This window comes from Meles meles, chromosome 2 (genome assembly GCF_922984935.1).
Source record: "Meles meles chromosome 2, mMelMel3.1 paternal haplotype, whole genome shotgun sequence".
Taxonomy (NCBI): Eukaryota; Metazoa; Chordata; class Mammalia; order Carnivora; family Mustelidae; genus Meles; species Meles meles.
This window is the reverse complement of record NC_060067.1, coordinates 96585729-96609892: the sequence shown is the minus strand read 5'-3', so window position 1 is coordinate 96609892 and position 24164 is coordinate 96585729. Positions and strand designations below refer to the sequence as shown.

General features: G+C 37.4%; 1 protein-coding gene across 3 annotated transcripts in view; it reads left to right on the top strand.

Moving 5' to 3' along the window:
• UGT8 (UDP glycosyltransferase 8) overlaps nt 1–12974 on the top strand; it is an 89366-nt gene extending 76392 nt beyond the window's left edge. For all 3 annotated transcript variants that reach the window (XM_045998011.1, XM_045998009.1, XM_045998012.1), the window contains exons 3-6: nt 3519–3661; nt 5153–5229; nt 8329–8548; nt 10672–12974. In XM_045998011.1, coding sequence (XP_045853967.1) covers nt 3519–3661; nt 5153–5229; nt 8329–8548; nt 10672–11035 — 804 coding nt within the window. In that variant the 3' untranslated portion in view covers nt 11036–12974. The remainder of the gene's footprint in view (nt 1–3518; nt 3662–5152; nt 5230–8328; nt 8549–10671) is intronic.
• The last annotated feature ends 11190 nt before the right edge of the window (nt 12975–24164 follow it).

Sequence of the window (24164 nt, the reverse complement as noted above, 5' to 3'; positions counted from 1 at the left end):
GTAAAAATATCTTTTGGGGAGTTTTTTCAAATACTTCATATATTCTAATTCATTTTGACTTTCTAATGCTCCTGCAACTCTTACATTAGTGGAGGGATCTAGCCTCCTTTTTTCTGCGTCCGTGATGGGTGACTTGTGCCTACTGATGGAAATGCTCAGTTCTGTGTAGACAGCAATCTAGCTTACTGCCCCTTCCATTGCAGTCTCTTCTAAAACTGAATATTTCATAGAGAGGACTCTAAATTCTGGAGTGCATTCTGATATCTACAAGGAAAACTCTCTTTCCCTGTTCTTTTTCAAAATCTTCCTAGCCTTTCTTGTATATTTTCTTTCCCAGATGAATTTTAGACTCTGCTCTAGTTCCATAGCAGTCCTCTTGGAATGTAGGTGGGGAATGCATTGAACTTAATTTTATTAAAACAAAATCTTCAGGACATTGATGTTTCTTCCTTCCTGTCACATGTTACGTCTCTCCACTTACTTAGTTTTTCTTTTTTTGGCCTTCAGTAACTTTTTCTTCATGTACATCTTGTGTATTTTGTTAGGCTTACTTTACTCTTAGATGTATATGGTTTGTTGATATTATAAATGAGGGTTTTTTTTTTTTTTAACTCTATATTTTTACCTGGTGTTTGTCAGGGAGCAAGGACATTCTAAAATACCTTTATCTTTGACAGTGTTAAATATCCAGGATTGGGTTGTTTTTGTTTTGTTTTGTTTTGTTTTTTTACATTGAACACATTTATTATGAAGGTTATTTTTTTAAGAGTTGTTATTAAATCAGTTTCACTTTATAATTGCAGAATCTTAAATTCCAGAAAATACTGCCTGTGTATACTGAGACAAGATGCCACCTGGGGCCTCTCCACCCTTCGGAGAGCCAGGCATACTTTTCATGAAGTTCCGGTTCCCAAATCTTCACCATGAGTTCAGCAAATTCGGGATCCCTTCAGCCTCTGTCTGGTGCAGCTGTTCCTGCTGTCTGTCTCCCTTGTCAGCCAGACCCCAAACCCAGCCCCTCTGTGTTTCCATAAAACATCAGCCACACCAAACATTTTGTGAATTTAGGCTGAAGATGAGAGATCATGGGGAAGGGTTTCCGTCCAGGACCCTAGTCAGCTCACTGTTTTCTTCTCTGACCTTTCACATCCCCTCTTCCTCCAGGCAGGCCAGGGAATAACAATTTGGAAATCACCTTGCCTCATTCTAAGCCAACTGGAGTATTATCTTCTAAAAATGCTGAGCGCTTTTCCTAAAGGGAAGTACAATGAGTAAATTTTCTCTACTCCCTTTCATATCAATAAAGGCTACATACTTGAATATATTCTTGTAAATGGTTAATGAGTATGGCTGGAAAAAATCTAGAAAAATAGGTTAATGGATTTTATTTTGTTTCATGCAGAACAAAGAACGAACAACTTAAGTATTTATTGCATAGAGTCAGTTCAAACTCAAAGAATTTTAAGTCCTTGGGAAGCAAATTTAAATAATATTATGACTGTAAGGATTGGTATATCTGAATGTAAGCTTTTTAAAAATGGCATTGACCCTGAAATTTTAATCTTTAGAGAACTGGACAGTTAGATGATAAATTACTTGAAGACAAACCATAGGGATAAAACATAGTATTACAGTCATTTACTGTGCAGCGTTCATATTGTTTTAAGTACATCTGGCTTAGGACCATCTCTAAAATGAAAATTTAAAATCAGTTTGCTCTTGTTTCTTATTTTGAATCCACAGATAACACTGTTATATTTTTAGTACGTGGGATATTGTTGGTCAGTGCAGTAGAGTGTAAATTGAAAGCTTTATTAATAATCACAACCAGTTTTACCCACTCAGTAGCCGGAAGGGTGACCTCCTTCCCTCATCATCCCAGTCATCCAGTGACACTACTTACTAACTCATTTTGGACATAAAATGTGGCCCTCTCTTTCCTGCTAAGAATGAGTACAATAGAGTAGTTAATACAGATCTCATTAAGTGATAAAAGAAAGGGAGAAAAACAAAGGAAAGGAAGATGTCGGTGGGGTGGGGGCTGATACTCATAAAAATACTTGCTATGGAGCTAGGTGGTGATGCCCTCTAGATGACAGTGCTTCCTGTGCAGTTACCATCCCCCTGCCCGGCAATAAATCGGGGTGTCAGAAAGGGGTGTGAAATGCCAAGAACATGGATGACAAAACTCCTTCATCTTGAATGACAGACCCGCAGGGTCCGAGAAACAGCTCACTCTGTCCATCGTGAACACAGAGTGGGCCTGTCCCCCGTTTTCGTGCCTACATTACGGCAGAGGTGTTGTCCACAGACAGAACATTTGTTTTCCTTGCAGTGAAATTCTGTGTTCCTCAAAGTGCTGTGGCTCTGTTAGTTTTCATATGGGAACCTGAAGCTCAGTGTCTTTGACAAAAGACTTATTCAAGGGGATGATGTACCATAAAAACAAGTTTGTGCCTACAGAATAAAACAAAGCAAGGATAGTATCGCTTAAAACTAACGGCTTTCATTTTCAGTATAAGTCAACCACACTGGCAAACATCTGTGAATGTGTCTTCCTCCAAAAGGGGAGTGATTCCTGCAGTGTTAGAGTTGTCCCTCCTTAACCTCGGATCTGCTATGGGCCGGCATCTGTTGGCTGTCTAAGGACAGGTTTGGAATTTAGCATTTTCCCGCACCGTGAGGAGAGCAACCACTCAGAGAGTTCCAGAAACCCTGGACGCCTCACTACAGAGCATGCGTGCTTTGTTTTCTCCGTGAGTCGGAGCAATATTTAGAGAAAGAGTACAACTCATTAAGCCTATGGATCTGTGGAACTGTCAGCTAACTCCTTGTCTTTCTTATCGTATAACACAGTCTGACTCTTAGAGATGAAAATGACAGAGCTTAGACCGAGATAAAGCCAGCCCACTCCTAACCAGAAATCTTCCTGGGTAGGAGTGAGGGTGGTAGTTCATGTTTTTGTTTTATGTCCAGTCCACATCTTTCACTTGTATACTCATACAATTTTTTAAAAAAGATTTTATATGTTTGAGGGAGAGAGTGCACACAAGCAAGGGGGTGTGGCAGGCAGGGCAGAGGGACAAGTAGACTCCCCGCTGAGCAAGGAACCCAGTGTGGGACTCAGGACTGGATCCAATCTTGACCTGAGCCAAATGAAGGCAGACACTTAAAGGACTGAGCAGCCCCAGCGCCCTCCTCATACAAATTTATCCCTGACCGTGTTTTTAAACATGTTTCAGTTTTCTGACTGGGATCTTGGGCCATTAGACACTGATTTTTTGTTGCTATTTGTTGATCTTAACCAAATTAGCCATTCAACCTCCTTGTTTCAGTTAGTGTTGTCAGATGAACTGTTTTAAACAGAAGCAGTTATTTAGAGAAAAATTTTATATCTGCTACTCCCTAATTGTTTAAGAAAATTACCTGAATACTTTTTAAAAACTGGGCTCTTGATGATGCTGATTATGAACTATGTTGGCCTTTCATAAAATTAATTGCCGCATTTTGATTGATAGGATCTCCAGAGGTGGGTAAATGGTGCTAACGAACATGGCTTTGTCCTGGTATCTTTTGGAGCTGGTGTCAAGTACCTGTCCGAAGACATTGCTAACAAGCTGGCTGGAGCTCTGGGGAGACTGCCCCAGAAAGTGATCTGGAGGTAAGGTAATCATGCCAGTTGTTTCTTCACTGCTGATTTTCGGGATCTCCTTGCTTAGCCGGCAGGTCCCAGTCCACACAGCACACTGGCTTCCAAGCAAGAACAGCAGGATGCCCCTGACTTCTCATTCTGTTTCTTAGCCTGTTAAAATCTAGGGACTAATTTATGAGACTCTGTGATGGATAGAGAGAGAGAGATTAAGCCTATATAGCCTGCAAAGAAAATTTGATGCAGAATGATTTATCCTTGTCTCGGGTGCATTTTTATGTTACCTTCAGCTTTATATCCTGTTTCTTCTTCTCTTAGTTATTGCCATTTAAAAAAAAATTGTTGTAATTACATGCATTTCTGGATACCTTCTGTGTACCTCCACATCAGTGTTGGAAAGAGGTAAAGAATGATGGGTGCATGAATAAACAGGTAAAATGTTTCATGGAACTGTTTGTCCTTTATACATGCTTTTTTATTTCATTTATCCAAGAGACTGGGTTTTTAAAAACACAGTAACTTGCCAGTTAATGCTGGTTAAAGCAGATCCATAGATTGCCCCCAGCTTCCTTTGGGAGACCCTGCCAACAGATGTCCGTCTCTGAACTTCCCAGCCCACCATGTAAACGTCAGACCTGAACACCATGTACCGTGGATCTCTTTAGTCCCTGCCACTGCCCTTGGGATCCAGGGATCCTGCAGTGACCGACATCGGCCCCAAAGGTTCAAGCCATTACTAGTAGGGTCTGAATACTATAGGTTTTTCCTTTATAACAGTTGTGTAAAGATTAGGTCCCGCTTTTCCTATCTGAGCTATGAAATGGACACATATTTTTATCCCCACCGTTTAGGACTTCTTTGGATGCCAGTTCGATTGTGATTCCTCTGTTAGGAAATCCAGAAAGCATCCTTCTGCTTTGCTGAGGACAGTTTGTGTCTGCTCAGTTCAGACCCTTGCCACTCCCTCAGTCATTAAACATGTTCATGGTTTATCTTGGAAAGATCTTGATCTTTAAGAAACCACTGAATTGTATCCTTTGCCCACAGAACCCCTGTCTCCGGGGCCAAGCTAGAGGAGAGTACTTCCTGCTTTCTTCCAATTCTCACACCTTTCCTTAGGCTCTATCCACTGCCCAGCGGGGCCTCCCTGCTTCTTTGCGTTTCTCCTTCTGGGTCCTGCTGGAGAGTGACTTTCTAGAACAGGTTAATTTGGATGCTTCCCACCCCACCCCCTTACCCACTATAATTGGGTGAGAAGAACTGAAGGAAAATCTCAATATAAGCCAAGTGCTTTTTGTTCGTTTATTTGTTTTTAATCTCAATCAGTGAAAATGTGAAAAAGAATATCAAAATTTTCTTGTTGCTAAAGCATGGTTTCCTTCTTAAAATATCAACAAAAGATCATGTAACATTTATTTAAATCTGATAATTTAACCACAGAGTCTGTACCAGGAGTTAAGTTGGATTTTTGAAAGATTCATTGTCTGATGATGTACATTTTAGGTTTTCTGGAACCAAACCAAAGAATCTAGGAAACAACACTAAGCTCATAGAATGGTTACCACAAAATGACCTGCTTGGTAAGTCAGCTGCATGTAGGTACTTACTTGGCTTTTGGATCTGAATTGTATAAATGTGATTTTTGCATGTGGACATCTTCTCTAATATGTGTGTAGTTTATGAAAGAGTCGCCGTGTCATCCAGTGTCTTCATCTCAGATTTCAGGCCAAGAAGTCAAGTCTTTATTGGAAAGTAATTTGTCAAGTATAATCCTTTGGTCTATAAATTAAAATTTTTTGACCAGTCACTTGGGAAAATAAACTTAATAAGCTATATAAACTGGCAGTGAATAAAGTTATACCTGATTAGACTAATCAGATAAAGGTAGTAAAAACAATGAAAATACAGATTTGTGTTGAGAGTTTTATTACAGACTTATCTGAAAACTCAGAAGAATTCAAAGTTACTCGTTTATTTGAAACCAAAGAGAAGCAAAAGGCCAAGGAAACATCTTTAGGCCAATAAACATCCTATCTTGGTTTGGTTCATCTGTTTAGATTTCCCCTTAAGTCAGCAGACATTTTTGAAACATTTTATTAAATAAACACATAATTTATTTATTTATTGAGAATCTGACCCTCAGATGAAAACTAAAATAACAATTCTATGCATTTATTTTAAGATATTTGAAATACGTAATTTAACTGTTGAATAAGCATAGATAGTAAAACGAATTTCATTAAATTTCTGGGAAAACATGATGCCATATTATGCTTTAAGATATTAAGGAAGTGATAAAATGGTACTGAGTTTTGGCAATATTGGCCATCATCTGTTCAATAATACTAAAATATACCAGATTATGTAAGTGTCTTTAAACAGTATTCTTAGGGGCACCTGGGTGGCTCAGTGGGTTAAGCCTCTGCCTTCGACTCAGGCCATGATCTCAGGGTTCTGGGATCGAGCCCCACATCGGGCTCTCTGCTTAGCAGGGAGCCTGCTTCCCCCTCTCTCTCTGCCTGCCTCCCTGCCTGCTTGTGATTTCTGTCAAATAAATAAATAAAATCTTTAAAAAAAAAATAAACAGTATTCTTAAAAGTAAGCTTTTGAAAAGTATTTTTTAGAAGCTGCAATGACCCATCCTAAAAAACAGCAAATTGAATTTTGTAACTGAAAAACGGTGAGGTATGTAAGTGGCTCTATATAATATTCTTAAAAATAGGCTTTTGAAAAGTATTTTTTAGATGCAATAAAGTGACCCATCCTAAAAACCAGCAAATTGAATTTTATAACTGAAAAACAGCAAGGAATTTTCCTTATATAATTTTTTTCATCTAGTTCATTATATATATTATTCTGTAAATGACAAAATTGAAGAAGAAACAGGGCAATTTACCTTTTTTTAATACTTGTATCTCATTTTCATTTTTTTTTAATGTCTTTACTATTATGACTTCAGATTCCATGGAAGGTAGAAAGAAGCAAGAAATTGAAATAAGAGAATCTTGACTGCCTGCTCCTTCAGGGCCACAGTGTGATACCATGATCTGAGAACATCTGAGCTGTTCTCAAGGGTTTTTTCAGAGAGGCTGTACAGCGAGGTCTAGCTATGCAGTGGTTCACACCCAGTGGCCCTCCTCAAATTCATAGCTCTTCCGGGTTCCTCAGAATCCTAGTTCTCTGCCTTTGCCAAGATTAGTGTCCTTTTTATCACCAGATAGGACTTTGTGGGTCCTCTTTTGGCTCCTCACCATGATCAGAAGATTCCTTCGGGATGAGAAGTAGGAGCCGAACCACTGTCTTTCCCCTTCCTTCCTTCCTTCCATACTCCCCCCTGCCCTCCCACCCACCAGCATTGTCTCATTTGTCACTGCAGGACTTGGTAGTAAGGTTTTACTCAAAGAGAAGGTTTTGCTGCTAAGAAGAAAGTTTGAAATGCACTGAGAGGGCAGGTCCATTAGATGGGCTGAGTTGAGAAGCCATCTATAGGCAGAGGTGACACTGAGTGACTAACCGTGCTAGATATAGGGTGGGAGTGTCCCAGTGCCCAGCTGAGATGGAGGTTCAACACCCAGAGTCAGTACTGTACCTGGGGTGTGAATATTTAAAGATTTGTTTCTGTGAGCTGTAGTTCCTTTCTGACCATGGCACGCACTTTCTAAGTGCAGTGTTTCTTTGTCCTACACTTCTTACACAAGGCTTTTGGTCCCTTTTTGAAATATAGGCTGCTCAGGGGGAGATCTGGGTTTGGAAATACCTCATTAATTTTGATAAATTATCTTCTTTTATCTCCGTGACAACTAGATGTTACATGATGTTCCATCACTTACAACTAATTTTTATATGTGTCAGCCCCTGCTTGTTTATATCCCCAGACTGTGAAATTGGACCCTAAAATTGTGAAGCACAGAAGCTGATATGACTTGAATATTGTAAATACTTTGTACTGCACAGTTTTCCTCCTTGGATAAGCACATAAACTCTTCATGGTCTTTAGGAGTCCAGCCCCACATCTTAACCTTTTTTTTTTTTTTTTTTACAAAGTGTGTTCTGCTGTTAATACAGATAAATGCCAAGACACCTGGGTGGCTCAGTTGGTTAAGCGTCTGCCTTCAGCTCAGGTCATGATCTCAGGGTCTTGGGATGGAGCCCCACATCAGGCTCCCTGCTCAGTGAGGAGTCTGCTACTCTCTCTCTCAGCTGCTCCCCTTGCTGGTGCTCTCTTACATTCTCTCTCCCTCAGATAAATAAAATCTTTAAAAAATATATATAAAGAGAGGGATAAATTCTTGGGTATCCAGAAGTGGCTGTCTGTTTTTAGTAGAATGTGGTTGCACCCTGGTATTCTTGGCATTTCTTGCTTTCATTGACTTCCTATTTATTATTGGCCACTTAAATAGATGTGGCTAGTCAGTTGATACTTGTGTTTGAGGAAAAGTTAAAGCCATAAATTTTAGCTATTTAAAAATTGCTTTTAACTAATATATACAAATCAGTTCATTGTTTTTTTATAATAAGCATTTTAATTGATGTAGAAGAGGAATCAGTGAATTTATGCCTTTAAAATCTGTATCTAAAATGTATATTTATTATAGGGTAGATTTTTAAGAGATTCCTGGAAGATCTCTTAGAATAATATATAGTACTGTAAGTTGTTTTCTTTTTTAATCCTTCTTTAGGGCATTCAAATATTAAAGCCTTCCTGAGCCATGGTGGTTTGAATAGTATTTTTGAAACTATGTATCACGGTGTACCTGTAGTGGGAATCCCACTCTTTGGAGACCACTATGATACTATGACTCGGGTCCAGGCAAAAGGCATGGGGATATTGCTAGAATGGAAGACTGTTACTGAAGGAGAGCTGTATGAAGCATTGGTGAAAGTTATCAATAATCCCAGGTAAGTTTTTAGTTAATATGAAAGCAAATGAAAGATAAATACCACAGCATATTGTCAGTAACCAATTATTACCAAGAAGTTGTCAATAAACCAGTTACAGAAATATCCTTTAGATTCTTGTGTCTGGTGCTTTCTGTACATCTTATGTAATTTGAAAAATAAAGACAGCAATCATACGGCCAGCCAGGTATGACCTTGAATGATATTCTACCAGGATTTGCCAAATTGAGGGAGAAATTCCAGTGGGAACAGTCATCGGGTTCCTAAAAATGTGTCAAATTTTGTGTTCTGTGTCTCATTTTAATACTCGTAATATCTGTTTTCATTAATGACATTATAAAGAGGAGGCACTTGAAACTCAGAGAGCTTAAGTAATTTGCCCATAGTTGCACAGCTATTAGAGTAGAAATTTGAACCAGGACTATCTGATTCCAAAGCTGGTGCCCTTTGTATTGACTGGTGCTGGGTTTCCCTAGGACGAGTATCACCAAAACACAGAGATTTATTGACTCAGGTGCATGACTAATCAGAATCTTTATTTATTTGATTTGGTTAAATATTTGATTTCTTGTGTTAACCCAGTTAACCACTGAGTCCCAAAGGGTCTGGAGAGATGACTCATGTAGTTTTAAAACAACGCAGCAGTATTCCCCATTTTTATATGACATTCAGTTAATCTTGCATTTCATATGACAGTAGAATTTGGAGGGCTATATGCTTTTTCTGTTTATACCTGCAGGGTATGGGTAAACACTGGATTGAAAAACATTGTCATAGTCTAAGAAACAACTGACAATAAGAAAAATTCTTTCACAGAAAATGATGCAGCTTCCATATAAAAGGCTGGATTCAGGTCCACTGAGGTTCTTTATGCTGCCTTAAGTGGGCTCAGAGGCAGCCTTCCTGCTCTGACCTCTTAAAGGATCTAGTGTCTTGATCCCAGCTCTGGCACTGGGAGCACCGGGGTGCCTGAGTATGGGGATCCCTCTGTGTTCTGTATCTCTTCTTTCAAAGTTGAGTGTTTTTCAAGACATGATTTTATGAAAAATGATTAAGTATTTTATAGGCTTTTTAAGAAAGGTTTGTAAAATAGAGCCCCAAAGTGAAGTTTGTTGGAGGTGGGGGAAAGATAGTTGCAGAGCTTCAGGGATTGGATTTGGTCTACAGAAAAAAGCAAAAGGTTGGATTATCCACATACAATCCCTCTGTCAGTGTTCTCTGAGATACAAACAGGGCCTAATCAGAGGCCACACTATAGTCATACGTCAGACTGCAATTAAACCCCAGTTGTGCAGTCTTCAAGTATACAGAGGTACTCTGAGTTCCTATTAACCATTTAAGAGGGTATTTTCACTATATATATACATATATGCATATATATGTATATATACATATACACATATATATGAAATATATACATATTTTACCTATTTTATATATTTAATATATTTTTATATGTATATATGTATATATTTATTTTATTTATATATTTTATATATAAATGAAAAACTATATATATGTATATATATGCACCATATGACAGTTATCTGTGGATGGCTTCATAGTGGTGTTTCTCAACTCCTTTTCCTCTGTTGAATAAGTATAATAACCTCACACCTTCACTTAATGTTATTTTAAATCAGAGCAAAGTTAAATTTCATTGCTTAAAAAAGGTGTTGGGACAAAATTCTGCATTTCTCCTCATCTCTATTGTTTAGAATCTAATAAATACACACCTCTTCTTGGTTGAGACTCATTGGCTAATAGTATTTAAAAGCATAGGGAGAGAGGGAGTATGTATGGGTAAGAGGTATGGTATAGCAAAACAAACCAAACAAAACTGGGGTTTAGAGTCAGAAACACTTGAATCTGAATCTCAACTTTGTAATCATAATCAGCTCACTCAGTCTCTCCGAGTTCATTTTCCTCACTTGTTTAAAATTTATTTTATTGTCGTAAAACAAGATAGTGTGTTTAAAGCATTAACACAGTGCTTGGCACATAATAGGTACTTAATAAAGAATAGTTGGTTTTATTACTTTCCTCACTTTTAGAATGAGAAAGTCCTAATACTGAACCTTATAGTGACACGAGATTCTGTGTTCTCCCTCTCCGCTCCATAGCTACCGTCAGAGGGCCCAGAAGCTTTCAGAAATCCACAAGGATCAGCCTGGTCACCCTGTCAATCGGACTGTCTATTGGATAGATTACATTCTTCGTCACAACGGAGCCCATCACCTACGTGCCGCCGTCCATCAAATCTCTTTCTGTCAGTATTTTTTACTGGATATAGCCTTTGTGCTTTTGCTTGGTGCTGCCTTGTTCTACTTTTTCTTGTCCTGGGTGACAAAATTTATCTACAGAAAAATCAAAAGTTTGTGGTCTAGAAATAAGCATAGCACAGTTAATGGACATTACCATAATGGAATCCTCAATGGCAAGTACAAAAGAAATGGCCATATTAAACATGAAAAGAAGGTGAAATGAGCCAACAGCCCACAGAATAGTAACAAATCTGTTCAGTCATTCAACTTTTATCACTATAATTTAGTCTAACAACTACTAAAAGTTAAATGTCAGTAAACAATTCTAAAACTCCGTTACCTGATCTTACTAACAAAATTCTATGGAATTAAGATGGCTGTAAAAAGCACAAACCTAAAATGCAAAAATGTATCTTATTCGAATACTGATACAGAGAGTTTTGGCACTGAACCTTTTAGAAGCCTTAATTATTTAAATCAATTAAGTGACCGTGTCAGACCTTAGTTTTGAATCTTGATACGTGTGTGTCCCAGATGAGGAATGGTTTCTTTTCTTTGAAGAAGATTTGTTTGTTTGCGTGCATGTGTGTATGTATGTGTGTTTCCTAATTAAGAGAATTTTTAGGTGGCTGCTTGGCATATTTGTTGAAGGTACAACTCATTTAAGAATGAATTTGAAAGGCTCCAAATGTTTCTTTTCTAGAATTTAATATATGTGAACTCAGAACACTTTACCATGAAAGAACACTTTTCCCTCAAAACTGAATGCAGTGGAAGAAAATGAAAAGATACATGGCACCGTTTTTATACTTTTTTGGGGTTTTTTGTTTGTTTGTGTTAGTTTTTTTGTTTTGTTTTGCCTTTTTGTTTTTGTTTTCTTTTTCTTATAGGCTGTGGACCCTTCTGGGGGAAAAATACATGCAATTAAGTAAACTTACAAATCGGTTGTCACATTTTACTTTTGTTTTCCCCCTACCAATAATTTTCCTCTGAAAGAATTTTGTAGTTTTTTTTCTATTTCATTTTAATGAATAACTTTGTGTTAAATGCGTAATTAAGACAAAGCTACAAAACTCTGACTTTTGTTCAAAATACTGAAGATTATTCCTTATGTGGCATCTTTAAACAGGGCCGTTATTTGAATGTTTTTGTAACTGATGGATTTTTTTATAATGTAATTTTTGAATGTTCAGGTGTTAATCTTTCCAAAATTTTAACTTTTAAAAAACATGTTCTTCATCCTTTTTGTTGTCTGGGCCACACAATCCATATTACGTAGGTGCCAACATTTAATTAAATGGGACATTTACAGTTCTCCCTCTTGGTACCTTCTTTGAGAGGTTTGAGATTCTGTTAACAGATAGACTTTACCGGTTTCACAGAAGTGACAGAGAAATTGTATCTCTTGCTTGTGAAAATGAGTTTCTACTTCCCTCTTCACTTCTTCACGCCCCACCTCTTCACGCCCCACCTCAGTAGAGTTTTCAAGTCACTGTGGCTGACATGGAACAGTGACAGTGTTCACTGGAGAATAAGGACGCACGTCACGGACATCATAAAATCAGGACCTCCCGGCTGAACCATTCACTAGTTGGCAACTATGAGTTTATTCCATGTCATTCTGTTTACTTAGCATTTGCACTACACGTGTTGAGTGTATGCTTATTTATTCGTAGTTGGAGATCCCATGTCTGACAGCTGAGAGTAGAAACATACATTCACCTAATGACATTCACTAACATGGGAAGAGTTGTGAAAATTCTAGAATGCTGTAAATCCTTGTCATACACTATGACATACAATTTCATTACACTCCCACCAGGAGCCACTCTCCTCTACTTAGAAATTATGTCACAAATAGTTTCCTAATGTACAATGCAGACAGACGTACTGCTCTCTGAATACTTGAAGAAATAGTATTATACATATAAGTCTATTAGTTATACCTTTTCACAATCTTATCGTTATGTTGCCGTTAAAAGGGAAAAAAGGCACAGGCAATGAATGGTGGGATGGGAACAGACTTAGAGTGTATGAATGAGTTGACTTACTTTTTTGGAATTGGATGAAGTTGACAGTAGTCACTCCATGGATGATTAAGCATAAATTAATCTCCACTGTGATAAAAACTTAAACAATAAACATGATTTAAAATAGAGAAATGTTGTTGGAATAAAATTTTTATTCAGATTATATTTCACAATAGTATGTATATCCATTATAAACATGTTTTTGAGACATGTTTCCCAACTTTTATATGTGTATATGAGTGAAAAAAACAAAATGTTATATGGGAATTTTTTTATTACTATTAAATAGAGGGATTGACCTTATAAGTACATCCACATGGATCTTAAAATTATCCCAGAAGAATGTTAAGTGTAGGCATTTACTGATCATTGTTGTTCTCTCTGTCTTTTTTCTTTTTTCCTAGTAAGCTTATTGTTAGCCAGTTTTGGTAAATAGAGTGATTTTAAATTTTCCACATTTGGGCTAGATTCTCTAATAAAGTAAAGTTTTCAAGAAGGTATTTATTCATTTTATTTTTAAAAAGAGCCTCTGCAAATATTTTCATAGCTGGTCATCATCATATCAAATGCAAATAAGAATTAAGACATCAACCCATTTTTCTTTTAGAACCATAACTTTTAATATCCCTCCACATAGATGTAGGGGCAGAATTTGAATGTTCAGGATTGAAGGAAAGTAATATTTGGGTGAAAGTCATGGTTAGTGATTGAAGTTGAAAGTTAGAGATTCTTCTTGAGACCATAGAAACTTTGTATTAAAATGTGAGGACAATCTCAGACTGGCAGGTACTACATTGATCATTTTCTAATAAGGTCTCTGTAGGCTCAGGGATACTGTCCTCAAAGAACCACCCGTGTACGTTATCCAACCATGTATTTACCACCCACCCCTACGCTGTGATACACAGCACTCCTTCCAACTGGGCGAGAATCCACCACACTGGGTCCTCAGAGGACTGCCCTACTCCATGATCTGCCATCTACCTCTGACTGCCTCCTTCCCTGCTAGGGACTGGTAGTGGTAAGACACTCCAGAGTCAGATGTAGCATCCTGGTTTTTATACTCCACACATTTTCTGCTTCGGCCAAGACTGTAAGAATATCCATGTTCAAGTGGTCTGATAGATTCTGATAACCTGCCTCAGTGGCCTGCTTCCAGCTTTGCACCCTAATTAAGCATGTTAAACATTGTAATTGGATGTTACGGGGTATAATACATGCACTGAAATTGACGGAAGTTCGTTCTATTGGGAGAACATTTTGTGGACTGTTACTATTTATAAATGTTACCAGAGGTGGTAAGCACCACCTCTGAAATAACACAACTGAAGTAAATTCAATAAAAAATATCTATTTATCCTAGAATTTAGGAACTGTCAGGGCAGAGTGGCCTCCTTTCAACATTCGGGGGATGCCCGTGACACACCGGACAGTATGCCAGATACGAGGGGAACTTAAAATGACAAGGTCCATCTCTCTCTTAAGGAGCTCATGGTCTTGTGGGAGATATGGACACATAAGTAATTACAGTGTAAAGTGCTGATGGCTATAGCAGATACACATGGGGGTATTGTAGAAGCACTGAGTAGCCAACAAGACCCTTCACAGTGAACCCCACACTCACTACCGACTCGCTTGGTGGCGGTTAGTAATACAACTCTTGGGGCATGACTTGCTTAATCAGGAACATCCTCATCATTTTTTTTTTTTTTCCAGAGAATTCTCTATTGAACCCAAGTTCTGGTTGTCCTTGGGTCCTGATGTTGGAAGCGAACTCCAACAGTTATTAATCTTCAACTTTTGTAATTCTGATTTGGCTAGTGATAATTACTTCATGGACTTACCATGAATACACGCTCACACATGCTTTCTCTGTACTGGCCACCATTCTAAATGTTTTAAATACACTGTGTGTGTGTTTGGCTATTTAGCATAACGGCCAGCATGAAATGAGCACTCAAATCTGTGGTTGTTAGTCCTGAATCGACGAACCTCTGTCACGGTGTTGCACTTTGAGATTTTGAAAGGTGTTGTTTGAAAAAATATGTATCATTCATTTATTCAGCAACCCTTTCCTGAGTCGTCTTTTCACCCCCGTGGTGTCTGAGGTGCTAGTGGCTCACTGTTTGTCCGAGTTGTCCTGTCTTCTCTCTCCACAGCCCAAGTCCTCACCAAAGCCCAAAATGCTACTAAAATTGAGTGACTCCACTGTGAAAAGAAAAGGTTTAAAAATGAGAGACCCAAAACAAGGCGACAGAACCATTTCAAGGAATAGTTCATAATCTGTCCTATTATTGAAAGTATAATTCATTTTCATTTTTGCTTCTAAGTAATTCAGCCGGTTTCTAAATATTAAATCACAGAGAATGCTAATTTATAACCGGTATAATAAAAAACATTTGAAAGAGAAAAATTAAATCTCACGTGACAAAGTTTAAGAATTATATGGATTCTATTGGTGAAAATACTCTAAAATGTGCAGTAAAGGGCTTCTCATTCTCCTTATTTCTGGAAGGGTAAGATTTTCAGCTGGTGTTGAAAATCTATGTTTTGTGCAAAAATGTTAGTGAAATTTTTGGAAGACAAACATTTTTCTAACAAATTTTATAAGTGTCTTAGGAATCCACACAATTAAAATCTTCATATTGTCACTTTTCTACAAACTGCACAATGTTTCAGGCTCCCTATCATAGACTTGGGTGTTTGGGTTGTTAAGTTGGAGCTAGGGGAAGAAGAGCATGGCTGCTCTTATTTGTCAAAATATGGAAACTGAAAGGCACACAATAGTTATGTAATTGACATTCTTTATTTTTGGGTAAATAAGACATATATATTTTTTTAATGTTTGTCTTTTCCTATGCATTTTTTTATTAAATTTTTAATTTATTTTTTATTTTTTTATAAACATATAATGTATTTTTATCCCCAGGGGTAATAAGACAAAATTTAAGAAAGAATTCATACAGTCCACAAGATTACTGACAATTTGCTTTGTGTAAAAAAACCAGCAGATTTTTTTTTCAAGAGAAAAATGTAATCCCAGTGGACTGAAAAATAAGAATTACATGTAAAATTGTTATTCAAATAAACCAATTATAATAGTGTAAATCTACACAAAGAAGTCTAACACCAATAGTAACAATATCAGGTATTACAAAGCATTTTCGTTTATTCACTAATAAAACCTGAAGTTCTCACTGAATTTTATATGACTAAAAATATTTTATGCCATGTTGGTTTCTATCTACAATTAGTTTTTACTCTTTCAGTAACCTGTTTTGTGGAGTAAGCAATCATTCCTCATTACAAAGACAGCATTAGTGTGAATTCAATATAGTATCCCTACTTTTAAAAGGTAATTTCCACTAAGCCATGGACCCTTAGTCCTAATATTAAGATCAATTTTCCATTTAGGTCAGAAATAAGTAATAGACAGTGTAACCAAGAATAATTTGCTATTGAGATCTTAGATACAAACGTAATTTTGCTATTGAAGGGACCTATTACTCTGTTACTTGCCATAGCACTGCATTGGAATGTCAAACAACTAATACGTTTAAAAGGAAATTTTTAAAATTTATGCTAATTTTGCTTTAGTTACCCTTATGAAATTTTGGGTGAAGATTATGAGTATGACTTTTAGCAGGAAATTGGAAGTTTTGAGTATAAATATCTTAGGTAAATTGCATATAATGTTAAATTTCATGTTGATGATACTCTGTGGTATTATATTTCTGGGTGAATGCATTTTGTTCACAAATCAAAGGAACTGGTGGTTAGAGACCAGGTATCTAAAAAAGCCCAAGGCTATGATACAATGAAAATGTGCAGTTCTGCTTCTGATCCTGAATCTGTCCTCTGGATATAACAGGAAGTTCAACTTACGAGTAGACAGTCGTAGAGTGCTTAAAACTGCCATTGTGAACAAAATCAGTGAAGCCTTGGCCAATCGGAAAAAAAAATACTAATGATGTATATATCGAAGTGATAAAAATATCTTAATATATAATTCCAATACTAACTGTGCATGTGTGTGCATGTGTGTAGTTAGCATTTAACTATACCAAACAGTTCTTTAGAAACTAGATTCTAAAAAATTAACTCAAACCAGAAATCCCTTCTCTATTTTTTAAGGCCAGTATATGGACTTAAAGTCTATTTCAAGAAACAAAAATGTCTTTGAAACTGAAGAGAGTTCAAAAGAACTAGCAAGTTCAAGATGTAACTCCGTAACATGTCTTGGTAAAATGTTGTGAAGATAGGGTGAAATTTTTATTAAATCATTCCACTGTTCTGAATATCTTCTTTCAGGAATGTCCCATCTTCTATTCTAGAAGAAAAATACTTTGAGATTTAGATTCCTCTGATGAGTAGCATTTTCTCTCAAACAATGAATTCAGCTGACACATGGCAGTTTCTCATTGGGGGGTGTGTCTCATGAAGAAGAAAGCAAGGAAGAAACTTACTCAGGTATTTCATAGATCAAGTGAATGGATGGGTTGATTTTGGCATATGTGAAAACAATTAACTTTGAGTATGTCAGCCTCCAGTTCCAGATTTCAAACTATGTACTTCATAACCTGATTTCCTCCCTTACTTGGTCTCCCCCTTCCCCCTCCACCCCCGCGCTACTTCTCTCCTCCAAGCTTTTAGTTTCTTCTCCCGGGTTTTCCACTGTTCAGTGTTTCCTGTGTGGCCCTACCATTCCCAGGTGCATGGTGCACAGATCATGCTTACATAGCTAATGATGTTTTTGTTTTGTTTTTAACAGACTATGGAGACACATTTAGAAGTTTAAGAAACCTAAATCTACAGAAGGCTAAATTGAGAAAATGTCCAGCTATGTTAAAAAAAAAAAAAAAAAAAAAAACAGAAAAATCTCTTGTATGCTCTAGCTGAATGCCTTTAGGATGTAAGATCCATCCAAAACAATAAATATTTAGGCAGTGCTTCCTTACAGGTGTGGGGAGGAAGGCCATGGCTGAGTGAGTACCGCATTCCCTCGGGGCTCTGCTCAGCACTTTCGGCTGTGGGACCCCATGACCTGGTTCCGGGCATAGCTCAGTGATCTCGAAACTGTTAAGCCTCACATACCCCTTCTTAATCCCCACTTAATTAGTCAAAATTCTTGTACAACTGGTTTGCATGAAGAGAGACCTTACCTTTCTCCAGGGGAAGCCTGCCTTTTATGTTCATTATTGGTGCTCCTAGAAGGATCTGCACCAGGATGCATTCTCTTGACCTCTCCCTTATTCAGTGTCACTCATAACTCTGATATTAACAGAAGATGCTATAACTGCAGCCAGCTGTCTGGTAGAGCCAAAGAAAGGCCCAGGACTCCTTAATGGTGTCACTTAAAGGTGGCAGGAATTCAAAAATGTAGCTCAACCTAGGGTCGCAGCAGGTTCCTCTCCCTTGTAGCAATGAACAAGGTTGTGGGTAGAAAGCAAGAGCCACCTGGGAAGGAAGCAGCAGTTTCAGATAGGAAACTGCCTCAGAATGCCTTGTCTGCTTTTCATCATGTATTTTCATCCACTTGGTATATTTCAGTCATATTCCAGAGAGGCTTATCTGAATTGAATGGATGGTTTCTCCAGCCATGCAATTTGCATTTTGGAATGGCAGTCCATCTTCTTTAAAATTTTACTTATTTATTGATTCCACCAGAGAGAAGGTGGAAAGGAGCGAAAGCAAGCAAGAACCTTTAAATCTTGAATATAGAACCCAGAGAAATCGATGGGATTTAGCAAATACAAGACTTCGGTAATACCCAGCTCTCTATACGCATGTGGGCTCTATTGTGTTGTAGGTAATCTAGCAGTGCAGCTTCCACATAAACTGATATGATCCCTGAGAGCGAAGCTTTACCATGAGGAGAAGTAGGTAGGGAGGGGTGGTGTTTGTGCACACCAAGATGGGAAGGGGCAAACCTCTCTCTGCTGGCTATTGCTTATATGACTGCAGTTCAATAATTTATTGGTCTTCAATTGTTAAAGAGATTGAATTAGCATCTGATTACATGGAATTTTAATTATATGGCCAAGCTTATTCTATTAATCTACGTGTTTCAGATGTCAGCTCCAGTGTGTCTACAAAAGAATTAAGAGCTAAAAACACTTCCTTTATTCTTTTTAATTTAAATTCAATTATGTTCCCTTATTTTTTATGTCAAAAATTTTTGAGTTTACCAGACACCTTCATAAACACCTATATTTCTGTCTACTGTTCCCCACATCATTGGTTAAGAAAGTACTAAATATTTATGGTAAATGTTTTCAAAATCCTTCCATTATTGATTCTTTGAAAACGAACTAGAAAACAAACAGATGGGGGGAGACGCTACAACTTTACAAGATGCTTTAGATACCCTACGATTTAATGCCATCTGTATTTTTATTCTATTAAATGAATGGTAGCCTTCTAGTTTCTTCTACAGCATCACTTTCTACTACTCAGGCTTTAAAAAAGTTTCGTCTTAAGAGTGCCATCCTCAAATCCTTTAAGTAAGTACAGAGGAAGATTTTAATGCTTTTTCTTAACCTCCAGATGACTTAACCTCTTCATTCAATCAAGCTGAATGATCTGTTACTCCATTTATCATCGTGTATGGCATGGGATGCCATGTTTTTGTTAGTTTTGAGGTTTTCTAATAGTCTTTCCTTTTAGATTCCAATTCGTAAACTAAAAATTGTAAGCCATGGGTGGCTTGCTAGCTTTGGGCTATAATATTCAAAGCTATCTGTTCCCTGAACCTCTGGCATTTCCGCCTTGGAAGGCCCTTACCGGTCAGTCCAAACGCTCTCATTAGTTCAAGGTAGGAGAACATCTTGTTACTGTCAGCATCAAATAGCTCAAGTTGCTCTTCTTCTGGTGTCTCTTCTCCTAGAAGACTCTCTATTTCGTTATAAGTTAAATATCCATTTGCATTGTTGTCAGAACCATAGAAAAACACTTGAAGATCTATGAAAATGAAAGCCTTTGCTTATTTCAACTCATATTTTGAATGTCAATCCAAATACCTCTTGCCCTTCAGAACAGTGCTGTGTCTTCATTGTAGTTGTTTTATTTTATTTTTTTCCGTTTCTCACACATACTTCAGTCATCATTAGTTTCCACTTTGGCTTTTGCTGTATATCTCTTCAACAAATCAATTCTTCCTTTCCTTTGCCAGTTTGTCCTCTCTCTTTATTATATTCTGAATTATCTTATTATTCACTTTAATAATTATCCTTCTGTTATTTGTGTTCTTATGGTGCTCTTGTAGTTAACTATAAACTCAAGTATCTTGTTTTATACTTGTTTCATTTATTATTTAAACATTTTAATGGAATATTCTCCTTCATGTATACTACAGTTTTTGATATCTGTTGGATCTTATTTCCCCCTAAAATGTTACTGAAAACATCCATTTGACTAATTGTAATGTTCTTTTTATTCTAAGTAGTTGACTTACCTTGCTTACTACATTCATTTCCTATGTCCTATTTGCCTAACGTTTCTTAATATTACATCAGAAGATGCCTACTCTTTTTGCTATCAGCTTTGAACTTACCAAATCTCTTACGCTAAGTTGGATGTCATCTCTTAAATTTATTTTAGTTTACATATTATCAAATGTTGTTTCCTCATTTATAACACTACTAAATAACATGCCTTTGTTGGAATTCTTATTATCTTCTCGAGTTCACTGTTATAAACACTGCTTTTATCAAAACACAATCAAACATTGTTTTGTGTGTTTCTAAAGTGCCAGGCACTGTATGGGATCCTCGGTATGCTAGGATTAAGAAGCCATAGTCCCTGATTTCAAGGAGGCAAAACCAGCAAGTAAGCAGTTTCAATAAGCAATGGAATGTACACTGAAATGCAGGTGTAGACAATGTGGCATTGAAGCTTACCGGATGAGGGAAAGTTCTGCCCGGGTGTGGTTTTAGTTGAATTGTAAAGAAAGAAGAGAAGTTCCCCAGGTGGAGGAGTGGATGGAGGTAATTTTTGGAAGGTGTGATGTGTGGTGGCAGGCATTGAGTCATGGTAAAGTGTGGCTCCACAGGAACCCGCAGGCGATTTGTTCTGACAGGAGTGTCTGTGGTAAAGGACACATGACCATCATGCTGAGAAAAAATATTCCTAACTGACCTGTCTTCCCTTTGGATCTCCATTTTATAATTGTCAGACACGATGTGCATTGCATTAACTATTCAATAACTTTCCCCAGGATGCCTGTTTTTATACCTGAGTCCTGGACATCGGGTCATAGGGCACAGCTTTCAAAACTGTTAGGAGCAAGCTTCTTGCATTGCAGATTATTTAACATAAGCTCCGCTATCAAACTAAATTGTAGAGAAAGGCCAAAGCATAACACTTTTAAATTTACTTGTGCTTGGCTTACGAAACCCGCGAAATACCTGCAATTTGTCCACCTTCTTATTAGCTGGTTTGAAGTAAAATGAGAATTTTTTTTTCATTTTAAAATATGAGAGAGTATGTTCTGGTAATGAATGGATTCAGCAAAGGCAATAATTTATACATTTTTTTAACCTAACGTGGTAAAATTAAATGCCTAAGAATACTGACTGACAGGGTGCCCAAGAATAATAGTGACAGAATAAGGATTATGATTATCTTGGTGGTCATGAATTAAATGGGATTACAGAGATTACAGAGGAATGTTGTGTATGGTAAGAAAAGAGAAATTACCATAGTAACAATAATACATGGGAAATATAGAAACTGAATGTTATATAACTTTTGTGAGATTTTAAATCTACCCATGCATACTATCCAGTTAACACTTGCTCTTCTTAAAGTTTTTTGTTTGGGGTTTGCTTTAGCAGGTATTAATCTCCATGTCACAAAAACATCATTTCAAACACCAACCCAGGGTCCCCAAATCAGATCACCTGGGTTCTAAGCTTGCCGAAAGCGTGGAGGGAGAAGGATAGGCAAACTGAACTTCAGGATGGCTAAAGAAACCAAGAAATGTGGTAACAAAGTGGGGTCAATGACGCACTCAGGACATCCAACTATATCAGTTGAATAGTTAGCTCTCGTCCCAGATTCAATGACTTCTCTCTGCCAATGGGCGAAGAAGTGAGTCCTGACCAAGTCTTAAGAGAAGTTCCAGGTTTGTGCCTGGAGCCCCTAGCATCTGTCTTCTGACCCCTTTTACTACTCAGATTTAATTAGATTGTTCTAGCTCAATGGGCCCGTTATATCCTTGGAGCTGGCAGTAAGCAACACTCCTCCTCCTTGGGGATGAAGGGAAGTAAAACTTTTTTCCTTGGTCTTGATTCATTTTTGGAAAGAAAGTGGGGAAATTCGGCAGACTTGAGTGCCTTCCTACTTGAGGCTGATAATGGTGTGATCTTCTAACAGATTTACAACTTGTAAGTCTAAATATGATATTTGGAATTACGTTTGGTCGCATATTAAGTCCAAGGCTACATTCATAATGAGGATTAAAAAAAGTAAGATTTAGTTGTCTAATATACTGCCAAACCTGGGAGCTGGCATCAGTAGCTGGTGGGGAGGGGGTTATGGGGGGTGGGTGGGGTGAGGGGGTGGGACTGAGATTGATTTCATGCCTCTTCAATGAAAAGGAATTTAAATGTCAACTCTTAAGAGAAGTTTCATTACAACTTCCATCACTCCTTTCTCTAGAGGTTTCACTCAAGTGATTGACTGAGAAGGAATCCAGAGTTCCTTCTCTCCAAATCCTGTCAACTATTTTCTGAAAAGAAAAAAGAAGAAAGAAAAAAAAAGTAAAAAATACAAATGACACAAAAAAGTCATTAAATAAAATACAAAAGTATCACTGACTACTTTTACACTCACTTTAGAGAATAGGAGTTAAATAATTCCTAGAGGAGGTTCTATTATGAGTTGTGATTTTGTGCTTAGGAAGATAGCTACTTGGTCAAGATTTAAGGAAGATTACACCATAAGTTTCTCTTTAAGGAAGTTGGATTAGTGGCTCTTAAAGTACTTCCAAATATTGGGTGGACCATCTGACAAATGAGTATCGTATTTCCTTCATGTTGTCAAAGTCATTGACCTTTTCTTTGTCTTCAGTCACCATCTCCAAGCAAATACTTTTTTTTTTTTTTAAAGTCACCCATACCCCACTTCTGAAACATTCTACTCAAATATCCTACTCTCTGGATAGTCTCCTATCATACATTTGATCGTTATTTTGTTCCATAACTGTTTCATCTTTTCATCTCAATCTAAAAGTCTTTTCTGAAACATTTTCTTGGATAATAAGCCTGAGCCTTTGAACCCTAATTTAAAAATCCATGATCTGAACTCACAAAACACTTATTTCTACTTTCCTGTGGTACCCATGTAACAAAAGTCCAATCCTGGATCAAGCCGACCACCTGCGTTCTTCATTTCCCATGCCTGGATTGGTACATGATCCTGGAAAAGATCAAACAGCCCCATGGACTGATGCTACTAAAGAACCACCATCTCCATCTTAGTGGGACTGTCATCGCTGCACACTCATCATTTCATTTGCTCCATTTTGGCTTTCTCACTCTCCATAACTATTTCAGACTTTCACTGTTTTCCCCTCAGGTCTTCTAATTTGCTAGTTTACCTCCATTGGTTTCAGCAAATGACTATGCTATTATTGAAAAAAAAAAAAAGTCCATAAGCAAGTGTTCCTTCATCATTTTGCCACTTCTAATTTATTTGTATCTATACCACACCTACCTTTTTCTTTCTATAGTTTCAGTGAAAAAATCATCTTACAAAATAATGACAAAATTCATATACTCTTCCTTTTAGATCTAATTTCATTATACAGTTTCCACTTTGCAGTTCTGAGTTTTTGTGATGCCATGAAAATATACAAATAAAAATATCTAGGGGCACCTGGGTTGTTCGGTGGGTTCAGCCTCTGCCTTCGGCTCAGGTCATGATCTCAGGTCCTGGGATCAAATCCTGCATTAGGCTCTCTGCTCAGCTGGGAGCCTACTTCCCCCTCTATCTCTGTCTCCTGCTCTGCCTACTTGTGATCTCCCTCTCTCTGTCAAATAACTAAATAAAATCTTTAAAAATATCTAGGAGACATTCAAATATACAGATACAGAACTTAAGAAATAAGGTCTGACTGGAGATACATATTTGGGTTTTAGTTGCAAATAAAGGTTAAATTGTGGCGGCAGAAAATTTTCTGGCATGTAGAACACACTCAGTAATATAGGTTGTTCCTTGTCCCCATTTCCCTAAGCTCTTCTTTATTCTCATCTCTTCTAATTAATGACACTAGCATTAATACAGTACACACGCCGTAAACTCTAAGATCATCTCAGGCCT